The 24,253-nt window shown below is 45.4% G+C and overlaps 1 protein-coding gene across 1 annotated transcript; it reads left to right on the top strand.

The window, feature by feature from the left end:
• The first annotated feature begins 257 nt into the window (after positions 1–257).
• LAP3 (leucine aminopeptidase 3) lies at positions 258–19,064 on the top strand. Its single transcript, XM_019744438.3, has 13 exons — positions 258–422; positions 2,768–2,883; positions 4,229–4,283; positions 4,736–4,841; positions 5,834–5,993; positions 7,237–7,401; positions 10,103–10,261; positions 10,568–10,692; positions 11,901–11,989; positions 12,823–12,925; positions 15,983–16,062; positions 17,894–18,003; positions 18,499–19,064. The coding sequence occupies exons 1-13, from the start codon at positions 321–323 to the stop codon at positions 18,686–18,688; spliced, it is 1,560 nt and encodes a 519-aa protein (XP_019599997.2). The 5' UTR covers positions 258–320; the 3' UTR covers positions 18,689–19,064.
• The last annotated feature ends 5,189 nt before the right edge of the window (positions 19,065–24,253 follow it).

The raw sequence follows: 24,253 nt of genomic DNA, 5'->3' as shown, positions 1-24,253 counted from the left end.
CCAGCCCGCCTGTGCACGCGCACGCTCACGATGGCACACCCCTGAGTCTCCGCCACAGCCTCGCATCCATCCCAGCACCGCCCGCCCCGCCCCCTGGCACCTGCCCCGCCCCTCAGGCGCGCGCCGGCGCGCACTGGAGAACCCCGCCCCTAGAAGCCCTCTCGCCACGCCCCTAGTGCCTGCCAGGCACACTCCTTGCTACCTGCCCCGCCCCCTAGGCGCGCGCCCGCTGCCGCCGGAAGCCCGGCTCCCAGGCGCTCTCCCACCTTCCAGGCACCACGTGCTCGCTGAAGGGCGGCGCCAGGGGCCGAGCCGAGAAGATGTTCTTGCTGACTCTTCCGGCAGCCGGTAGAGTCGCCGTGCGACGTCTTCGGGTGAAGGATTTCTGGGGTCGAGGTCTCGCAACCGCAGACATGACGAAGGTGAGATGCCGCGGCGGGCTCCGGGGCCGCCCCCGAGAGCCCTGCCCGCGGGCCACGGGGCTGCGGGGCGGGTCGAGGCCACGATGTCCCTGGCTTTTGCGCCAAGTTGTAAAAATGGGCTCAAAAGTTCCCTCCCTTTGCAGAGCTCAGCCTGGTTAGGGGCCGGGGGTTCGGGGCTGCCGATCCCGCGAACATTCTCCAGCCGAGGGTGCGCTCTCTTGCTTGGAAGAGTGCTGGGATCCGAACGCTGGGCGAGATGGAGTAGCCGCAGCCACCATTTCCCGAGCTCCCCCTCTGTGCTGTGCCCTGATTTCATTATTTTGTCTAGTCCTCGCAGAAACTCAGGAAAGGAACAGTGCCGCTATTGTTCCCACCTTAGCCAGGAGGTAGCCCAAGTCTGCTGAGGTGAAATGTCCTCTAAGGTCCGGGAGCCGGCCAGCCGGGCTACACACCTCCCGCCCTCCACAGCTCAAGTGGGAGGCCTGGAAAAGACGGGTCCTCCTAGAGTCAACTGCCTGAACGGCTTTCTAGAGAAAAATAGTGCCTCTGTAGGGAAAAAGGCTTTGCAAAGAGAACCATCTCTTTGTGAAATTAAGAGGAGAGCATCTGCCAGAGGAAAAACCTTCTCCACTTAACTGAGCTCCAGAAAATAAGGAAGAAAGTCACTCTTGGGATGTGGAGAATCTGGAAAGGGGACTGGCTGGGTGGAAGGAGAACCAGTCATGCTTGAGGACCAAAAAGAAATGACTGTCCCTGGTGAGGAAGGTTCTACATAGGGCTTGAGCTCAGGTCTCTGGTTATGTCAGATGGCAGAGGGACAGGATGCTTGTCTGGTGCTCTTTCCAACACTGTGTGACATCCTGCCCAGGTAACAGCTGTGTCCTGTCTCCTCCGTTCCTCACTTGGTTCTGTGGAATCTGGGGAATGGGCAGTGTTAGGAAAGTTAGAACCTGGAAAGGTTACCAACGCCAAGGAAACCTGTTTTCTTTGATCTAAAGGACAGGATACGATTTGGTCCAAGTACCAGTGTGGTTTTAGTGGAAAGGACAAAGGACTGAGGGAAGGCATCAGGATTCTCACACAGTTCTATCGTACCCAGGCTAGTATATCAGACCAGGTTTCAGTTTCCTTTTTATCTGTCAGATGAGAAGACTACATGTTCTTGCCACGTCACAGAGTTGCCATAAGGCAGAAAACATTGTTAAATCATAAATTGCCATGCAAAGGCAAATACTGATTCCTAGGTTGACTTCCTAATTTCAGTAATTAGAAGCCACAGAGTGCTGGGCAGAATGCTTTGCTCCCATCCCTGTCTGCAAAGTTGCATCCTTTTTCTCTCTTTCAGCCTGCAAGCTGGCCAGAGTTCTTATTAGTACTGGCAAGTGCAGCCATTGGCTTTACTGGGATAGCATCCCAGAATATCAGATTTGCCTTTGAAGGTTGTAGGGGAGGAAAAACTTACTGCTACTCTCGTAGGTGCTGTGGCTGGGCCTAAGAATGAAACAGACATAAGACATTAACAAGAGAAAAGCATACAAATTTTGTGTGATATTTTTACATGTACATGGGAGCCTTCAAAAGGAAAATGAAGACCCAAAAGCCTTTAAGCCGAAAAGCTTATACACCTTTTTAAACAGAGGATGAGAAATTGTGGGCATGCAACAAGACAGGGGCTTGGGTTACGGGGCAGTAGATTGTGACACAGTGACAAGGAAATAGATGGGGGAAACTAATGGAAGATAAGGGTTATTTCAGTAGATTTGTTTGTACCAGTCCTTTATGGTGTTGATTCCCAGTCTCTGATGATAAGAATGTTCTCTCTTCCTGGTACAGAGAGAGGATCTTCCTTGTGGGAAATTTTATGATCTGCTTTTGGGTAAAAAGTGGGAGGTCGGAGAGCCCTCCCTGTATCTGTTGTGTCTCAGTGCCTGCTGCACAAAGTAATCAATATGACACATTTGGCATATTTTGGAGCGACATGTTTTGAAGTCTTTGAGGTCTGACTTGGTTCCAAATGGAATTGTTTTCTTAAAACGCCTTTCTGCTCTTCTTTAATTAAAAGTGAAGGAAGCCCTTTATGTTGTGAAAACCCTTTCTTGGGCAGGACCATGAAGACCCAGGACAGGTAGGAATTACAGTCTTGATTTGGCAGGAATTGGAAACATTTAGGCAGGACGTGAGTGTAGCCAACTGCCCAGCACCTGCTTCTGTTTTGGCTTTGTTCTTCTGTCCTTGAGGGGAACACGGTTTGGGTGGAACTATTTGCTCCTTCTGGAATTCCGGGGACCCCTGAGTCCCCCTCTAAAGGATCCACCCAAGCTATTCATCTCTTTGCTTGTTCTCAGGGCCTTGTTTTAGGAATCTATACCAAAGAAAAAGAAAATGACGTGCCACAGTTTACAAGTGCAGGAGAGAATTTTGATAAATTGGTGTCTGGAAAGCTGAGAGAAATTTTGAACATGTAAGTATTTGCCTATGGGTCCCAGTTTTTTAAATGCCTTGAAAACAAAAGAGAATGTTTTTTTCTCAGCTTTATTAATAGATTAAAATGCTCGGAAGCGTGCTGGGCAGTATCAGCCCAGTGGAAATGAAAGTTTGTGTCTCCTGGAATGCACTTTGGTACTTTTTGTTTCACTATGTGTGGGTCTACAATTCTGGGAAGTCAGGTCCCCTCAACCCATTACAAACTTATTGTGAAAGCCTGACCCAGAAGGCTCTGGAAAGTACCAGATTTCCTCAGTCCACTCTCCTAGCTCAAATTCTTTTCTTCCCAGCCACCCATCCTCCTTCCCAAAGCCTCTCTCACTTCCTTTAACTCCCCTTCACTTGGGGGGAAATAGTGTCCCTGGGCTAGTTCAACACAGCCTCAGGAGGCTGCTCCTTCCATTGCATATCCTGAGTTCCTTCTGACATCTTAAAGTGCCGGTGCATCTCCTGAGGGTAGAGTTAGAATGCAGATTTTCATTCAGTCAATCTGGGTGGGACTTCTCTGGGATTAGCCAGGGTGTGGGGAAATATTGAAGTTTCAAAGTCCTTCCGAGCTGCAGGCCACATTGGACAGAAATAGAAGTGTCAACATAAGCCTCTGCAACTACATCTTATTCGGGTTATAGATAATATATTGGGATCTAATACGTGGAATCTCATAATGGTATTGCTGTCTAATCATTCGATAACAATCTGCCTCCCCCGTTAGTTTGTGGTCCTTCACCAGTAGACAGCCTTCTCATGTGCCTTGATTAACTCATTGATTGCAAAGCTGACCTGCACAGAGTACAGAACAACCTGCCTTCCTGACTGTTTAAACAGTTCTGCACCAGGGCGTCCAGGCCCTGACTCTAGTCCTGCGTTGCCACCTAGTTTGTTTAGCAGTTGCTCAGTGTCCCACTTGCAGATAAGCCCCCACAAACAACCTCCACGCCAGACACACCGCAGTTGGGCCAGCCACATAAGTTGGTATCTTATATCTTAGAAAACTGTAGAATTCCGTTCGGCCTTCATCTAGTGCTCGGCTCTCCTCTGCAGCCACACATTCCCCATCTGTGGTATCTCTTTCTATATTTCAAATAAGTTTGTATTACATCTAGTCTGGAAGTTTGCTAAGTAGTTTTTGAGCTAGAATTAAAAGTGCTGCATCAGAGAGATCTGGCCTGAGAGAATTCTGTGTTTTGATAAAAGCATAAGTGCAGCAAATTCACAGAAACAGCACAGTGTTTTAATAATGCGAAATGACATATGTATATATGTCACTTCTCCAGGGAACAGAGCAAACTAATTTTTTGAAACACTATTCCCTCTTGTTTCAGATCTGGACCACCTCTGAAGGCTGGCAAAACCCGAACCTTTTATGGTCTGCATGAGGTATGAGCTGAGGATAGGGTTTATCTGGCAAACCCTTGGTGCACACCTATTACTATATATGCCAAGGAGTGTGGCTGCATAGTCATATTAGATTGTATGTATAGTCTGTCCTAGTGTTGAATATGATTTATAAGATTGTAAAGAGGCAAATCACTGTCAAAAAGTACCGCCTCTCTCGTATTCCTCAATCTTCAGGCTTTCTTTGTTCAGTTGCCAGCGTTGGGGAGCTCTTACATAGAATTATTTACAGGATTATCCTCACTCTCCCTTTCAAACACTCTTGTAATATTTTACAAGATGCAGGGCTAAAAACCCAGCTACCAGTTAGTTTCACGGTGATTTTGCTCTGAGCTGTGGTTAAGGTGGTCATGTGGGAGCCTGCGTACCACTCCTTGCTGGAAAGGAATGCTTTAAAGATGGAAAGTGGCTGATTTGGTGTGTTTGCCAAACAGGATTTCCCCAGCGTGGTGGTGGTCGGCCTCGGCAAAAAGGCGGCTGGAGTGGATGACCAGGAAAACTGGCATGAAGGCAAAGAAAACATCAGAGTGGCCGTTGCAGGTTATTTTACTTTTGATGTTTATTTAATATTGATGGAGATTCCCAAGGGGTCTACTTTTTAAGATTATCCGCCTTCCCTCTTTTGGTCATCTTACCATCACCATCCCTTCCACGTTCACAGAGAAATAACTCTTCTGAACGAATGTTCAGTTTCCCTTACCTGATATTCATATTTCTTTCTTTACATTTCTTGGGAGGTTTCATGACCATTTGTTCACTCTCTCAGTATTGACTATAGAGACTCTGTTTTACCAGAAAGTTCTGGTGTGTGGATTTTTTTTTTCTTTTGTAATGCAACCCTGGTATAATACAATTTTTAAATCACACAGAGTCCTCAGAGAAAATAGACACAAAGTGTGGGGTGCTTGTTCATCACTAGTTGCCAAAGGCCACAGTTTGTCATGTGGCTGGTTTAAAAGTTGAGTCCCATTGAGTCCCTTCAGAGCTGAGCAGCAGGACGAGGGCTTCACCACAGAGACTGTGTGTGTAAAGATGCTTTGAAAGCATTGCTGAGGCGGTGGAAATTAGCTGAGTTGAGCTTTGGTCCCAGGTGTATACCATATGTGATTGTTAAATTTACTTTCAAAGTTCATGTTGGATGATTATTTCATAACTTTTAGAACGGACTCTGGCCAGTTCCTTGGATATGATTTCAATGTCCTCACTCCTGTCATTTTTAATATGGCAAGCTCCTGGTGACTGGGACGCTTCATCAGGAAATCCTAGTTTCAGAAGTAATACTAGCAATAGTGGCCACTCCACACCAAGCCAGACCAGTTATTTGATCTGTCAGTCTGTCCTCCCACAGCTTGTGAGGTGTGTGCACATCCTCATTTTACCTAAGAGGAAACAGGGGCATAGAAGTTCAAGTGTCAGAACTGAGAATTGAAACCCCGTCCTGTTGTTTGCTCGGCACACCACACCATGCCTCTGCCTCCTGCTATTCGAGTTGTCTCTAACTCTGATTTTCTGGTTCCTCTGTCCTTTTGAAGCGGGGTGCAGGCAGATTCAAGACCTGGAGATCTCGTCTGTGGAGGTCGATCCCTGTGGAGATGCCCAGGCGGCTGCGGAAGGGGCAGTGCTCGGTCTTTATGAGTTTGATGACCTCAAGCAGAAAAAGAAGGTGGTTGTGTCGGCAAAGCTCCATGGAAGGTGAGCGAACAAAGCTAAGATCAGGGCTGCATTCCCTGGGGTTCTGACAGTGGGGGCTTTGGATTGAGCTGCCTGCCTTTCAGTATCAGGCACGGCTGTGCAGCCTGTCTGTGACCTTCCCCATCTCCTTAGCCATCTTCAGAGTATGGTATCAGTCCCCATGTTCTGCTCCTGGCTCTCGTCATGCGCATGTCCCCCATGACTCCCTAGGCCCCTCCATGCTTACTGGTTACTAGGAGGCGACTCCAAGTTAGCTCCCCAGTGAGGGAGGGAACGAGATGACAGACAGGTCCCAGCAGCTGTCAGTCCAGATCATTTGCATTTAACCAGCATCTGCCTGCACTGCTGAATGCCAGAGCTACACAGGTGAAGGGATGAGGAGCTAGCCCTCATGGTCTGATGGGGCACCTCATCTTTCGGCAGGTTTATTGAGTACATGTTACATCCCTGGCCTGTTCTGGAAGACAAGGCCCCTGCTGTCAGGAGCAGACAGTGTAAGCCTCTCAGGAGATGGTGCTGTGGGACAGTGGGGGTCTTGGCATAGCCCACTGGTTGGCAGCTATGCTGTGATGGTGAAGAATAAGGGCTCTGAGACCCGTCAGCTGGGCTTTGCATCCTGGCTCCCCCACTTACTGGCTGGGTGACCCCAGTTAAGTGACCAGAACCTCTCTCTGCTTCCTTTTCATTTGTTCAGTGGCATCATAATTTCTGATTTCATAGGGTTTTTATAATGATCGAAAGGCACACCTGGCAAGTGAGCAGCACGTGATAAAGCCCCGAACGATGAGGTGTTTTATCTACCTCCACGCCGCCCATACTCCTGTTGTGCACAGGAAGAGCTAGGATCAAGATGCATGTCCGCCCTTTTCTCTCTTAAAGCTGATTCTTGCCCTGTGAGGGGTTGTTGTTCAGAGGCCTAACCCAGGCCCACGTTAGGCAGAAAGCCGACAGGTCCCGTCAGCACGGAGCAGTCTACCCTTTCTGCAGTTAGCACTTGGGGCTGCGTCATTTCTGACAGCAAAGGAGGACGAAACGGGCCTGTTTGTGGAAACCTCTTTCATCAACTGTGTGGTAGATTTAGGGCCCCATCAGTCCAACCCCTTTTTTGTACAGATGAGGATTCTGAAGTGAAACGCCTGCCCAGGTCCCATGTGTCCATCGTTTTTGTAGTCTTCCTTTTCGATTTTGACCGTCAGTGCTTGGAGAAGTTGCCTGACAGTGACCGTGTGCTTTCTTCTGCCAGCGGGGACCAGGAGGCCTGGCAGAAAGGGGTCCTCTTTGCTTCAGGCCAGAACTTGGCACGCCAGTTGATGGAGACTCCTGCCAATGAGATGACGCCAACCAGATTTGCTGAAATCATTGAGAAGAATCTCAAAGGTGCTAGTAGTAAAACAGAGGTCCACATCAGGTAATTCAGGATTATGCTTTAAACTCACAGGCACAGCTGGGAGGAGCCTTAGAGATCCTAAAATCCAGCTCCTTTAACTTTCAGAGGAGTGACTTGTTGACTTGTAACTTGAGGCCAGAGAGGTGAGACCACCCACTAGTGGCCACACACAAGCTGGGATGTGGGCTCAGAGATTCTATCATATCTTTCCTTGCCTTTGAGAGAGTGTTATGACTTCAGACTACAGACGCTGTGTGTGTGCGTGTGTGTGTGTGTGTGTACACACGTGTATTTTATAACAGCTTTATTGAGATATAATTCACATACCATAGAGCTGACCCACGTAAACTGTACAGTTTGATGATTTCTAGTATATTCATGGAGTTGTGCTACCATCGCAATCAAGGTGAGAACATGTTCATCCCAAAGGGAAAGCTGGTACCCATTGGAAATCACTCTGCATTCCCCTGTCCCCGCAGCTATCATTTCAAGCACATTTGGGTTATATCTCCCTTTTGGATACTATGATTAATGCTGCTGTGAGCATTAGCGTACAAATGTTTTCATGTCTCTTGGGTATGTGCCTAGGAGTTGAATTGTTGGCTCAGATGGTAACTCTAACTTTTTGAGGAACTTATATATTTTGTTCTGTTTTGGTGAATTCCTCCTATCTTTTCTCTTCTGACACAAGTGAGGAACATAGCATGCCTGCCCGGGTGGAATGAGAATCTGCCTTGTAGGTACCTGAGCTAGCAGTGCTGCTGTGTCCCAAGGCGGCCCTGGGGTGTCATGCACAGCTTGGCTGGTGGGCATAAAAGGCTGTTCCTCCAGCTTCCATTACCTCTCAGTGCCCATAACCTACCCATAACCCTGTCCATAACCCTTTAAGCAAACCAAAATAAATTGAGAGATATTTGCTTTACATAAAGAATCTTCACTATCAAGATTGTTTCTCAAGGAAACATCCATTTAAAAGAATTCTTCAGTATTTAATTGTTATTGGAGTTCACTTCCCCTCCCTGCCCCAGGAAAACCTTTCTAGTCTAGATAGACTGAAGAAAAAATGCAATCTGTAGAAAACATGGTACTGAGAGCTAGGGAGAAGCTTTGGATGGTTACATACATTCAATCTGTAGCAACGTTTAGTCCCTGTAAAGGAGTCTCAGCAAAGGCTCTTGTTTATGGGAGGAGACACCAGAGCTCCTTGGTGTCTGCAGATTGTGGCCGTGTGGTTACACATCAGTGACAGCACCTCCTGTGCGCCTGGGCATTTGGCATACAGCGATGGATGGCGGTGGTCCTTGTTCTGAGAAGTGAGGACCCCGTAGGAAGGAATAGGCAGGTGGAGGAGGCGTGCTGCAGGAGCAGAGGCTGGGGGAATTGGGGAAGAGTCGGAAAGGCTTGCCAACAAAATGGTGCCTAAGCAGAGTCTGGAGGTTGGCTTAGAAGCTAACAGCCAAAGAGAGGGGGGCTGGGTGTTTCAAGTGGGGAAGCACATGTGCAGAGGCCGTTCAGGGAGCTGCAAGGCTGGTGGCAGAGCAAAGGGAGGTCGGCCAGAGCCGGCGAGTGTTAGGTGGACAGAGTGTGACCCATTCAACTGAGACAGCTGTGCCCAACCCCCTCTAGGTGAGTGCAGCTCAAAATACTGACAGTACTTCCAAAAGGGTAGGCCTTTAATAAAACATTAAAGACGGAGTTTGTGATTAAAAATGCCCACATTATATAGCCTGTTCCTTTTGAAGTGATTTTTTATTGCTCTAGCTCCCATTTTTATTTTACTTTCCCTCTGAAGTTCAGTGGCCATCTCGCCATGGTGCAATCCTGGTTTAATAGTTTCAAGAAATGGACAGGCAAGTGCAAAAGGAGCATTCCCTGGATGTGGTTGTTGCTGGTCTCTCTGTAGGAGTATAGGATTTCTCTTGGCCTACTTATGTGGCCAGAAATCAATACAAAGCCCTTTTGTACCCCCGACCGAGAAGGAATAGGAATATGGCCTGTTTTCTGGTTGGCACTCAAGACTATACCCATTATATCGCCCCCTTGATCCGGTGATTATTAGGTAATAAATAACTAGTTTTCCCACTTCAATCAGACATCTCAAACTGTGATTGACACAGTGAGAAATAGTGTTGTCATACTATTGTCTTGTCACATTGAAAAGATTGGACTCCAGCAGTTCTAAAAAAGCAAAGAAATAGGATATTTTAGTTCAGTTAGTGAAGTGTAGCTTTGTTGAGTTTTTGTTGGGTGATTGGTTGGTTGGTTTTGTCTTTTTTAGAAATGCCAAACAGTAAAGCAGTGGACCCCTTAATTATCTTAAACAAGCATCCTGTACGGTTTCAGAGCCTTATCTTTACATTAAAACTTCAGAAATATGTGAGTAGGTTAGGGGGAAAAAATCAAGTAAGAATTATTTACTGACTATGCATTATTATCTGACATTTCATTATGTACCAGGCATGAATTTTCTTAGTAATTCTATAGCTAATCTTTTGATGGAGGTATCATTGACCTAATTTTATAGATGAGGAACTGACTCAGAATCAAGTGACTGGGCCAAAAATACACAGAAAGCAAATAGGACGTGATAATTGAAGTACTGACGTGTACATTTTAAGAGCTTGTATGTTACACTTTTTTACAAAATGGATAAGCTTTTTCTAAGTGACTTTGAAAGAGAGATACCGAAGAGTATTTACTTTGTTCCCTTTCTGCCCTGTAGACCCAAGTCCTGGATTGAGGAACAGGAAATGGGGTCATTCCTAAGCGTGGCCAAAGGATCTGATGAGCCTCCAGTCTTCTTGGAAATTCACTACAAAGGCAGCCCCAATGCAAGTGAACCGCCCCTGGTGTTTGTTGGGAAGGGAATTACCTTTGATAGGTATGTCTTTACTGTATCCGTGCTTTGTATTTTGGTGAATGCTTTGTGTGCACTTGTATTATTTAAATTTCATTCAAATAGAAATAAAATCAGCTAAGACACCCACGTATGTTTTTATAAAGACTGCAATACCTTTTAAAATGTTGAAATCATTCAGATTTTTAGTTTAGAAATTTGAATTTCCTTTGCCAGGTAGATGGTGCTTTTATGTGGTGGTTAACCCTTAGCTTATGTATTCTTTTTTAAGAAAGTGGCCTTGGCCCTCTTCTTTGCTACTAATACTGTGCATTGTCCTTTCCCCCATAGTGGTGGCATCTCCATCAAACCTTCTGCAAATATGGACCTCATGAGGGCTGACATGGGAGGAGCTGCCACTATATGTTCAGCCATCGTGTCTGCAGCCAAGCTCAATCTGCCCATTAACGTCATAGGTGCGTGGGCAATGGCATGTGTCTGGGAGCGCTTCTGGAATCCACTCAGATGGTAGAACTGAGACTACACACATGATTTCCCCTACTCTGAAAAAATCAAGAAACGGTTTTTGAATAGCTTATCATCTAGCAGAAGCTATTGAGCTGAGATAACTGTTTTCTTATCTGAACTGATGGAGTTAAATATATTTTGCAATCATGGACTGATTTGTTTTACTTCTGCAAAATGTGGTTAGCAATCGAGGGCACATTATGTCAAGTCTTTGATTTCCTCCAGTGAAAAAAGCCCACTAGTCAGGGTGGAAGGACATTGCTGAATCATTTAGTGCTTACCTCATAGGGTTATGGCCGATCAAATGCCATGATCCACAGAAAATGCCTGGAACAGAAAAAGTGCTGTGTACACAACAGCTCCTTGTGTGATACCAGACACAATGCTGGGAGTTTGCCAGGTTTCAGACAGAGAAGGGGGCGGGGGAGACTTAGGTTAAATGACTTGCCCAATGTCACACTCACATCCATGCATGGGCAGGCAGAATTGGAATCCAGGTCTGTCTGACATGCTCCGTACCCGCCAGCCCCCATATCAAGGACGTTTTTTTGCTGAACTTTTTATAAGTTACAGACTAAATGACATGTGAATACCTTACTAAGAACAAGGACATTCTTTGTAATAACAGTACCATTATGACTTCCAAGGATAGATACTGTAATCTAATTCAAACTTCCCAGTTGTCTAAATGTTCATTGCGGGGGGTGTGTGTGTGTGTGTATACACATTTATTTCTATTTATTTTTTTAAATGTAAGAGCCAATGAAGGATCACACATCGCATGTGGTTGCCATGTCTCTTGAGTTTTCTTTAATCTAGAACCCTGTTCCGCCCTTTTTTTCTCTTTCATGACATTGGCAGTTTTGAAGGCTCCAGGCTTGTGTCGTGATGTTCCAGGCTTTGATTTATTTAGTTGTTTCTTCATGATAGAATCAGGCTAGGCTTCTTTGGGAAGAAGCTACATAGGTGATGTGTACTTCCATAGCTGGTGCACATAATGGCAGTTGGGTCACTGGTGATGCTAAATTTGATCACTTGGTTAAGGTGGCATCTATGTCTGGCGTGCTTCTGATGGCCCACCAGTGGCGTCTGTCCCGTAAGTGGCATATTTGGACCTAGCACATTTCATGTTCCTTCATTTATTTTTTTCCCACAGGTTTGGCCCCCCTTTGTGAAAATATGCCCAGCGGTAAGGCCAACAAGCCTGGGGATGTCATTGTAGCCAAGAATGGGAAGACCATACAGGTTTGTAAATAAAGACACAGCCCTCCCCATTCTGGCATTCCAAACACACCTGGAATAGGTGCAGAGCACAGGCTCCGCGTAGGAGAGGGCTGTCTTTACTGCAAGTAGCTTTTCATGCAAAGTCAAAGGTGTTTCTTTATGGGAATTTTAAGAATGTTTTCCCTACATCTTGTTCCTCTTACTTCCTGTATGCTGTATACACAAATTACCATGAATTTGCAGCCAGGCCTGCAGAGCATGGCAAAGCGGTGAAAGTGCAGGCTGTTTTCTGAACATACCTGTGCTGTGATTCACTCTGCAGGTAGGTGTTCAGGTGGAAAACACGGTTCTGAGTCGTGGGCTCAGCACGCCTGTGGAGGTGGCAGCAGGTTCTCTGCTGGGGCCCGTCACGCATGTACATTAGACTGGGCCTCAATTTAAATGAAGGGAGTACAATATATATAAAGTTGCTGACAGTGCATAAGTCTCATTTCTGGAGGTCCAGGCTGTGCCTTCACTGTAACTTTCTTAAACTCTGCATCCTATTTGTTCTCAGAAATCTTGAGATTTTTTCCCCCTTCTTGTTATTAACGTGTTGGTAAAATAGAGCAGACATTTTCTATTCATTTCAGCTTCCAAAGTCATCAGTTCTGGTACAGGGGTTATTAAATTAATTATATTCCTATTCTAATTTAAGTATGTCTTTGATACTCAATGACAAGTATCAAAGCAAGTCCCACCAGCTTTTTCTCACTTATAAATTGAACATTGTTTTGAGTGTCTAATTTTGATACTCCTTTCTGGTATTATCTTACAACCCCCCCCCTTTTTTTTTTTGACCCTTTTCTTTGCAGGTGGACAACACGGATGCTGAGGGGAGGCTCATCCTGGCCGACGCGCTCTGTTACGCACACACCTTCAACCCGAAGGTCATCATCAACGCCGCTACCCTCACAGGTCAGTTTTTCCTGCCTTTGTTTGAAGAAGGTGGGTCGTACTTGTTGGCGTCCAGCGCACACATTGTACTCAGGGCACTGTTTTGCTGAAGTTTGGCTCGCTCCATTTGCATTTAAAGATCTTTCACCAGAGGAATTGCTCTGTAGTTGTAAACTGTTTTGAACATTAGATTTGTTATTGTAAAACATGCCAGGCTCTACCTTTAAAATAAGAAATAACAAGTGGGTCAGATCAGCCCTTCCCGAGTGACATCCAAAAACGATCCTAAAACACGTTTTGTTATATTATCATTTGATACACATCTGAAATTAGTGATAAATCCCAAAAATCAACTTTTTTTGTTTTGTTTTTTCAAATTAATAATGACGTATCTGCTGCCCACTGAGCTGTCTGACTTTTTTGTACTTGATGTTGTACAGAAATAAAACCAAGTCAGCCAGCCTTGGGCAAGTTACAGGACCCTTCCAGCATCATTACCTGGGGACAATTCTATCTGGAGTTGTGAAGATTGGAGGGTTTTTGGCAAGCCCCTTTAACACAGCGCCCCCATGTGGCCACACTGGGTGAGGGAAGGCCATTCCACCACCGGCTCCATTGAATAATGGATAAATTCCTAAAGGACCAACAGTGGGCGTTGCTTTATTGCAAAAACCCCAATGTTCATAATCTTTCATCCAACAGTTCTCTTTCTAGGAGTCCATTCTGTCTGTGTCTCTTATAAGATTAAAATTCAGATCACTTTGTATCCTTTGTTTTTAATTCTTCCCCTGGTCACGTGAGTCTACTTTAGCAGAGCTTTTTCTTTAGACCCGATTGTGTGGGTCTAATAGTCCACAGATGTATTTGCTAAGCGTCCTTTTTAAAGCTGGAGTCACAGTATTTTCATGGTCCTTTGTCTCCCTGTTCAGTTCAGCGAACACTTGAAGCTGAATGATGGAGGTGCTGGGGCAGGTGTTCGGGGACAGTGAGGTGGATGGTAGTAAGTGAGGAATCACGGCTCCTACCTTTTTTACAGCATGAGGGTTTGAGAAGGTGGGAAAGTTGGTCCCCGGTAACTAAGGCAGCCTGATCAGGGAGCCAACCTTCACATCACCCTGGCCTTGGCCTTCTCTGAAAGCTATTGATAGTGCAAGTTCACTTCAGTACCCCAAAACTTACTGAGCCCCTTCTGAGCTCAAGCTGGAATTAAAGGGGAGGATAAGAAACCATTCCCAGCCCTGAATTAGTGGCAGAAGGAAGTACATAGTCTTTAGAGAATTTGTCCTCCTCCTAATAGCATGTACTTTGGACAGAGCCTCAGTTGTCTCATCTGTAGAAGGGTATATATAATAGCCCCTTGTTGACAGGCGGGCTTTCTGTGAAGATTAAGTGAGATGATACAGGTTGATGTGCCTGGCCTGGCAGACACTGAACCAATCTTTCTAGTTCAGGGGACAGCCATTCACTCATGGTACTTCTCTTCATTTTCTCAATGCATGTTGTGGCGTTGGATGGGCTGAGAGTGGTGACATCGGCACCTTCCTTGGAGCTTTGATGTTTCTTCTATACTATGAGTGATTTTGGTAACACTGCTCAGTTAGCACCTCAATGTACAGCTCCAAATGTTCCTTGTGAAAAAATCGAAGCCATGCCTCTGCAATGCGTAGTTCTGAAATTGGTACTGGTACTCGCTCTATAATTATGTAGAAAATAATTTTCTAAAGTGGATGATGAAATCATCTTTAGAGCCATGATCCCAGTCAGATCATACAAAAAAAATTTTTTTTCCCCATCTTCCGCCCACCCCCGACTCTGGTTCAAGCCCTTGTTTCTCAGTCTAGTTGTGTAGGACGCAGCTCCCTGGCCAATGCTGGTATTATGTTGGTCGCCAGCCGTCAGTCGCTCATGGCAGCCTGCTGCTCACGATGGCTGCTGGCCACTCACGTTGGCCACTCATATTGGCCACTGGCCGTTCCTGGCAGCACACAGCAGCCCACGCTGACCTCTGGCTGTTCCCAGCAGCCCAGCTCCAGGGAGAACCGTTGTTCACAATCTTAGCTGTAGAGGGCGCAGCTCACTGGCCCATGTGGGAATCGTACCTGCGACCTCGGCGTTAGGAGCACTCTGCTCCTTCCACCTGAGCCAGCGGGCCGGCTCATATTAAATATTTGTGCTTACCATTTTCTATTTCTTTAAGAGAAGATGTCACATTCTTATTTGAGGTCAGTTATCTTTTCTGTGAGAAACTTAAACACTGATGCAAGACTTTCGGGGTTGATAGGAATGTTGAGGGCAAGTGAATAGTTATGGGAAAAAGCCACTAATTTGAAAAGTAAAGCATTAATGTGTACATGTGACTCTAGATGTGTGCCCGCCTCCCCCAGTCACATAGACAGACTGTAGGAAGGGAGCAGCCAGCACCTGGCATGGTGCCTGGTACACAGTAGATACCAGGTGAGTGGTTGTTGCCACCGCATGTATGTAAGTCCTGCTGGTGGCTGGAGATAACAGAGGTGGGTCTGAACAAAACTACTTTCAAACATTTGTTTACAAAAGACAAATAAATGTTTCAAGCATAAAAGGAAGAACACATACTTGGACATACACAGTATGGTCTTAATTATTTTTTTTTAATCTTAGAAAAATATCTGCAAGGAAATATGAAAAATATGTGATGGTTATCCCTGGGATGAGGTTATTGGTGATCACTGATATAGGTTGGTGCAAAGGTAATTGCGGTTTAAAAGGTTAAAAATAATTGCAAAAACCGCAGTTACTTTTGCACCAAACTAATAATTGAGGATTTTTCAATTTTTAACCTTTGAAACTGCAATTATTTTTGCACCAACCTAATTTTTCCTTTTTTTGCATTTTCCTTAATAATTGAAGGTGAATTCTAGTTTGAGAAACCAGAAAGCAATTAAATATATACAGTAAGGATTTCCTAAGCTTATCTATTGTTAAAAATGAGGGATACATTAAAATAGGGTTAAAGGCTAAAGTTCTGTTCTGAGCAGCAGAGGAACCCAACAAGCGGAAGAGACTGACCTCTGACCTCCGATGGGTTGTGTCTTGCAGGTGCCATGGACATAGCTTTGGGATCCAGTGCCACTGGGGTCTTTACAAATTCATCCTGGTTGTGGAACAAATTATTTGAGGTAGGAATAATATATAGAGGCCTAAACTATACAGATGATTAATGTAGTCTAGCCTTAGAATGATGTATTTCTTTCCCCCCGTGTTAAAGTGATTTTTATGTTGTAGATTTGCCTTTGAACTAAAAACGCAATACACTCGATTTAGAGTGCTTTGAGTTTTCTATAAATGTTCCAAAATTAGTGACACCACCGTCCTCCTCCAGTAGCCTCAGAATGATGCGACAATGACTCACAGATACCATGGCTGTACTGTAGAACCTCTGAGGTAGAAAGGTAGTGAGGACAGCTTTGTAAAGGAAGGAAGGGCCTTTGACGAAGGCGTGTGGTGGGCTCTGGAGGTGAGCCTGTGAGTGGGGCTTGCGCTGGTCCATTAGCAGGTGATGAGGGCAACTTCTGACGGCTGTGCTCTGTGCCTCCTCCGTGCCCTTCACTGGGCAGTCTCCCCTCAGCCCCAGCCCCATACCTTCGCTCACTGCCCTCAGCTTCCCACTGCTGAACCCACTGTTAGCCTCACGTAGGCTGTCTAGAGCTAGCATATAACTCTGATCTCTTGGTGACACCCTGCTCTTGGCTTCTGTGATAATCTCTTCTGGTTCCCTCCTTCAGCTTCGTTTTCTGGCATTTTCCTTCGTCTTCCCCTTTGGTGGGTGTTCAGTCCTGGGCCACACACCCTTCTTTGTGTTCACGGTCCTTACCCGGAAACTCACCTGTTCCCATGGCTTCAGCCAGCACCTGTCTGCTGACTGCTCCCATCTCTCTCCTGAGCTTCAGAGAACCCTGTGTATCCACTCGGCTATGAGACAGCTCCATCGGGCACCTCATTCTTTCAACAAGTACCGTAATTGATGGGAGCTTACTGCGTGCCGTTGGGGAACAACTACAAAAAGTCCCTGAACACATTCTTGATGTTGCTTGAAAGTCCTAAACTTCTTTTTCAGCCTAAACTGCTTCCCCTTCATCACCGTCATCTCGCCATTGGTGAAGCTGGACCCTCCCAAGCTCTGAGGTCCTCAGCGCAGGTGTCTCCTTCCAGCCTGGGCTGTGGCCCTCTGCTCCACCCCCATGCACTCCGTCTATCACAGCACCCACAACATTGTCGGGCTTGATTTTTTTAAAATTTAAACTTCTTTAATTAAGGTGACATGTGCATAAAAATTACTGAAATAACAGGCAACAGTCCACAGCATTCTCCAGTGTGTTTTCCGGGAGGTAACCACCTTCAACCCTTGGCTGATTAATCTGATATTTACTCGGATCTCAAATAACAGCTTGTATTGCTGCTTCCTGACTTTTCACTTTTGGGTCTTATCTTTGACCACAGTGTATTTTGAAAACACACCCTTTGATGGTTCAGATATTAAATTTCTTTATGTTTAACCCCTAGTGGTGATCAGAAGTTCAGTAAATGATTAAGGAAGGGATCGGTGTGTCAATGATTACATGAGTGAATGAGGTCACCTTGTCTTAGAATCTGGTCTTCGGTGGTACAGTTCCAGACATGTGTTCCCCCAGCTCACCAAGATAACAAACATCAGGGAGACTTTTTTACAGCCTGGACATACTACAGGATGCCAGCTTAATAATATAAACTGAGACCCATAATATTAGTTTGATGATGTTAACAAATGTCCTACACACGTGTGGGATAATTTTACAACAGATTTGGTTTCTTTTATAATTCTTAAGTATTTAATTAATGATTAACTACTTCTGGAACCTGCTGTATAGTTTGTTTTCCTTCCTGCATGGAGCACTTTACACTCAGCACTGTGAATTTACTCAGAACCTACTTCATCCAGTCTTCCAACTGTTACGCCTATTTGTTCTCTAGGCCAGTGTTGACACAGGGGACCGTGTCTGGAGGATGCCTCTGTTTGAACATTATACAAGACAGGTTGTAGATTGCCAGCTTGCTGACATTAATAACATTGGAAAATACAGGTATGTAAAGTGACCTATAAAAGTACATTTTACAGTCATCATTGATTGCCAGAATCACCTTTTTCAATTTTATTCCCTTTCACAAAAAGTTTAACTGTCCAGTTTTCTTTTGATGTAGTGCTCATAAACATTAATTTCTAATGTCTTTAATTTTCAAGATATTTCCCAGCTGGTTCTCACAATTTTGCATGCTTTCAAATCTAAAGGTCATTTTAGACAAATGGTAAGGGAAGAGATGGATAGTATGGGAACTCATTACCTGGGGTGAAGGGATTTATCCTTCACTGCTTAAAGCTGTATCTGAGGAGAACTATCTGGAAGGGATTTCTGGGCTAACTTCTTCGTAGGTCTCAGAAGCTTGACTTTTGCACTCTGGTCATAGAGCCTACTTAGCAAGAATGGAGAACCTTACTTTAATAAAATGCTCAGGGCACGTCTACAAGGGGTAGGATAATGCTTTTGTCTTTTTCTCATCAAAATGGCTTTTGTCTTCAGATCTGGAGGAGCATGCACAGCTGCAGCGTTCCTGAAAGAATTTGTGACTCATCCGAAGTGGGCGCATTTAGACATTGCTGGCGTGATGACCAACAAAGACGAGATTCCGTACCTGCGGAAGGGCATGACTGGGAGGCCCACCAGGACGCTGATAGAGTTCTTGCTTCGCTTCAGCCGAGACGGCGCTTAGTGCGGCTCCTCTAAATCCCTTCGTTCTGTCTTACACGGGCGGTTGGGCTTCAAAATATTTTGGAATGGATGGCAATCTTTTCAAGGAAACAAAGGATGGTATTTAAAAATGTACAATACAATGAAATTTGTATGCCTTGATTTTTTTTTTCATTTGTATGCAGAGATTTTAAAATATAAAGCTAACATGTTGCTTGGCAAAGATTTTTAAGATAGTCTATATATGATGATGAATTTTTAAAAAACCTATCTAATCACTTTTTAGACTGTTTTTAATTGAGGAGCAAAATTGTATTTCAGATTGGTGATGCCAGGAACACAAACTGCAAGTTAGTATGCAGTTGTCAGAAACAATAAATGCAGCATTTTATGCTCTCTGCTGTGGCTCCGGTATTTACTTATGTTACTGTAAACCCAGTGACTACTGTAACACCGCGTCTCTTTCGGCCTTGTGTGTAATTCAGTTGAGCATGGTGATACAGGTAGTTTTCTGTATGAGCACTATGGGGCACTGTGATGAGCTTATCAGTTTGTGAGGTAGGTAGTATTATCCCCATACAACAGATGAGGAAAATGAGACACAGAGAAGGTTAGTAACATGACAATGTCACCAAGCTAGTAAGTGGGAGAGCGGAGATTTAAACCCAGACAGTTTTTCTCGAGAGCATTCTTCATTGGTAACTGTAATGCTTTTAGTTCAGTGACTCGAATGCATGTGGAGTTTATTTGAAATACTGAAATAGAGGTCCGGCTAGGGCAGCTAAGTGCTGCCGCAGGCTACCGTGTGCTGCCATGAGCAGCCGGCAGCTGGCGAGAGCTGCTGTGAGCTGCCATGAGCTGCTGTGAGCTGTGAGCTGCCGTGAGCTGCTCACCAACGATCGGCGACCGACTGCCGCAGCCTGGGGGAACACAAGGCTCATAATACCATCATGGGCCAGGGAGCTGTGTCCTACACAACTAGACTGAGAACGGTTTGAATCAGCGGGGGGGGGGGGGGGGGGAAATACTGAAATAGAAACAAGACCATAGAAGGGACTGTTGGTAAGTAAATGATGGGCTTACCACCTGGGACTACAGCCAGTCAAAATTCCATTGGTGCAGATTTTGAAAACAGCTTTCCTCTGTTTTACTTTTGTATGGAGTGAGTCAAATTACCTATGCATAGGATGTATGCCTTTTTTCTTAAGACTTTGAAACATTTGACAGGAAAAGCTCTTTATGGAATTATTTTAAATATTTTTAAAACTCGACATGTAAGAAGATATTGTTAGGGATCTAGCTCGTTTATGAAAAGGTTGTAGAAATGGCCATCCATATTCATGTTGTTAGAATTAAAGAAAATCAGGCAGGAATAGTGAGTACACAGATTCCTCTTGGGTATCCATGTCCAGAAACTACCTTGTCAGGAAAGAAGGAATTAGAAGGTGGGATTACCAGCTTGTGAAGGAAAACTAAACACATTTAGATTCTCAGGGATTCAGAAAGCCAAGTTAGGGATATGATGGAAGGCTTTCTATCAAAGGCCTTTTATAAATAAAAGAACAATAGAACTCCTGTGTTTACGAACGTGAGATACAAAAGGCTTGGTGTAGCCCTGGATTCATGTGCGTGTCTAACCTGGTCGATGCCCATGCCTCTGGCTGCCTGGTATTCCACAGACCCTTGGCTGACCTAAGCAGCATGCACCACGCTCAGGCAGGTGGTATTATGTGCATCTGTGCCGGTGAGGACAGAGCGTGGCTGTGGAGAGCAGCAAATCCAAACCAGTGGTTTCAAACATAGTCGCATTAAAAGGTGGCTGAAATAGGCAATCCAAAACTCGAGCAGCCCCATGGCCATCAGAAACTCAGGCTTGAAAATGTGCCTCAAGGCTCCCTCCACCCAGGCAGCTGGTGGGGCTGCCGGCTACAGTAAGATGAGGAAAGGGCACAAGGCCAAAGGGATGCAATCTCCTAACACATTTTAAGGAGCTTTCACTGAAGTCCCACTTAACACTCGTGCTGATACCACCCACCATGGTTGGATACATAAGTCATGCTTGGTGCCAAGGATTTGGGGAGATATAGATGAAGATTAGCTGGGTGCATTTATCACCCTGATAGGAGGAAGAGAGAGTGCACAGGAGATGAGCAAATAACAGTCTTTATGAGCCCATTGTAGAGATGAGGAACCTAAATCTCAATGAGAAGTAAACTGCTAATGCCTGCGAACTACAAAGGAGAAAAAACAGAACCCAGATCAACCGATCTGCAAAGCCCAGCATCTGCACCTTAACACATGGCCTTGAGCTTAAGAAGCCATTACTGAGCGTAGTGCAGTATATAAGCCCTTGCTATAAAGGGACAGCGCGTATTTAAGTGCAGTGAGGGCAGGTACCATGTCTCCTTTATTACTGGATCTCTGCGTAGGACCCAAAACTGTTGAGTGTCAGTATTGGTTGCATGAATGGATGAAAAATAATGGGATGGAAATGAACTTGATGAACTCCTGGCAGTTAAAAGGAGGTTTTAAGATTACAGTGGAGTAAATCCAGAAATGCCCTCATACCCTACATGGTCACATGTTATTATTTTGGAGTGAAGGATTCATTGATTCAGCAAACGTTTGTTCCATGCCCACCCTGTGCCAGACATGGTAGAAGCTGCTTGGAATGGCAAAGTAGACAAATGTAGGTTGAAGGAAGAGTTAAACTATGCCCAATCACTGGGTGGTATGTCACTTAGACAGCACTGGCCTGACCACTGCCTTGGGGCCCTGTCTCTGCTGCTGGCCATTCTATGACTGCAGCTCTGCCACTCGAGCTTTCGGCCCCTCCTCTTCATCAGGATCCTAGGGAAACGTGAGCTCACTAAACCCTGTCTTCAAGTAAGTTATAATCAGCAATTGCATTACCAGTTGGCTTTTTTGCTAAGCAAATCATGGAGTTTGACTGCATCTCACACCACCTCTGCCGTCTGCCTCAACTGCCCTAGTACAAATCACCATCCTCTCTCTGGATTACTAGATTGCTCCTAGATGACTGCTTTCCAGGTCCTGCCTCCACTTGCTTGCTTCTATTTCTGTATCAGTGAAGAGAGAATTTCTGAACAAATTACATCATGTTACTTGTCTTTTCTCAACGTTATTCCGTCTATACTAGGCACTGTGTTCAACTCCCTACGTGCATGACCTCTTTCTCAGTAATCTTTCCAAGGCAGTGTTCTCCCGTTTTCTAAATGAGAAAATTTTCAGCAAAATCCAAATGCTTCATCCATGCCCTATTCTGGGGTGAATCTAAGAGAGAGACCACTGCCCATGCTCTCAGGCAACTTACTCCTGGTTAGGTAAGCATGAGATACAGTCCTGTAATGAGCCAGACATTAAAAGCATTTGCAAAAAAGTAAAATGATGCCACTCTCCTCATTCATTTATTTTTGGTTTTGGAAAATAGGTGTATTTTTACTTAAAAGAGTATGTCAACATGTAATAGGTTTTTGAACAAAGTCTTTTAAATTCAGTTTTAATAGGTAAATATTTTCCTATTTTGAGTTTTAATAGGTAAATAATGGCTGCCATAACCCACATAAACAAAAACGCTTGGGGTCCCCAACAGGTTTTAGGAATACAAAGGGGTCCTGAGACCCAAAAAAGTTGGAGAACTGCTGAAGTAGACTACTTCCCTCCTGGCATTCTAATTTTGTTCAATCGACAATATTTATTATGCCTATTTTATGCCAGGTTCAGTTCCTGGTGTTGGGCGTACAGGAGAAGAGAGGCAGGCCCTCGGTGTGTACATGTGTGTCTTCTTCTCTATGAAGAAGAAAACAAACAAGATAATTGCAGACAATGTTTAAATGTTGTGAAGAAAATTAAACAGGGTAAAGTGGCTGAGAGTGTAGGTTTAATTTAGATTGAGGCCAGGAAGATGACCTGTGGTCTGAGACTATTTGGCAAATGAAAGTCCCTGCTTTTACTCTGACCACTTACACCCTGCCTTACTCTGGCCCTGCTGGCTTTTCTGTGGTTCCTTAAATATGGTAGGCAAGCTCCTTCAAGGACCCCTCTGTCTGGAAAGCTTTCCTAGCTAAAATTCCACTCCAATCATTTCAGTGCAGATCTCCCTGGAGAGGCCTTTTCCAACCATCTATCTCAAATCCATCCTTAGCCATCCCCTGACCGGGTTTCATTTGTCATCTTAGCACTTATCTCTACATGGTATTGCTACATATACACTTACGAGTTTGTCTCTCTCCCCCATAAACAACAGTAAACTCCACGAGGGCAGAGAGTTGGGATGAGTGCTATAACCCACAGCTCATTAAATAGTACCTGGGACAGGAGAGCTCAGCAAGTGTGTTGGATTATCACATATATAACCGTAAAATTAAATATAATGAAAACATATTTGCTTTCTGAAAAGATAAATGCAAACATTAAAGCAAGTTATTAAAATATTAGCATAGTGACTTTCTCTTTGATGTAACCATAAATACCTAAGGGGAACAGTGCCAGGCTGTTCATTCAGGGTCTCTGGTCCCGCTCCCCACATAAGGACGCAGGACATGGTGAGGCCAAAAAGGCACACAAATGGAGCCATAGATGGGGGAGTCATACCACTATATTCTCGCTGGCTGCCGGGCGAGACACACAAAATGGGATCCACACGATCCACAATTCGCCGTCCACTTCTCTGCCTGCCAACCAACCAACGCAGCCACGGCAGTTATATCAGTGGAACTGGCCAACTGGTTACAGCTGATGGCCATCTACTACCTGAGTCAGCACCTTTCCACATGAGCCCAAGAGCCAGGAAATTGCCCTCTGGGACTCTGTCCCCACACTCCACCCCTCCAGGGTCTCGCCTCACAATCTACACGACAAGCGTCTTCCGCGAGGGGCCCTGTGTCAGGAACCCAGCTCATGAGAAAATGTTTCAGTCCAGTTCAAGTAATGTCCCAGGGGCTGTCCCTTGATGTCCATCTACTTTCTGGGCACAGCCAGAGGTCCCAGGGCACCGCTAGGATTCTCAGGGTACCACCAGTCTTTCTGGGCACAGCCAGGGCTGTTACATATTCTCGACGGTGGCTGATCAAGACACAGGAAGCAAACATCTGCCTGCACCACTACATAGTGGTACGTTCCCAAGCAAACAGTCAAGCGGTCCATCAAATCAGGGATGGAAGGCAATTCCCCATAGCCCACAGTCATTCGCCAGGGCTGTGCATCGGCCCCACAACGTGTGTCCTCTCCTAAGGTGAGGGCTCCAAGTCCTCCCAACCTGGGGGTGAGGGACGACCTTGACCTCACCCGCATCCTCCACCGAGGATTCAGCAAGTGTTTCCTCCTGAGACTACAAGTCCCACATCTGGGCCCCCTCAGCAAGCACTTCGGCAGCCCACACGGCGGCAACGATCTTCCCCTTCTCCTGCCTATGCTCAACCGTCCACATCTTTCCACCCCTCCATGGGGGCCCAACTCCTGAGAACAGTGGCCACCGGGCACCACACACTGTGTGGGCACCACCTGTCCTCCTGCCCAGAGACAGACACAATTCCTACCTGACCGGAATCCTGCTCACCGTGCCAAG

The sequence above is a fragment of the Rhinolophus sinicus genome, chromosome 1 (genome assembly GCF_057876585.1).
Source record: "Rhinolophus sinicus isolate RSI-liver-muscle chromosome 1, RSI-T2T, whole genome shotgun sequence".
Classification (NCBI taxonomy): domain Eukaryota; kingdom Metazoa; phylum Chordata; class Mammalia; order Chiroptera; family Rhinolophidae; genus Rhinolophus; species Rhinolophus sinicus.
This window is presented reverse-complemented; position numbering and strand designations above follow the sequence as displayed.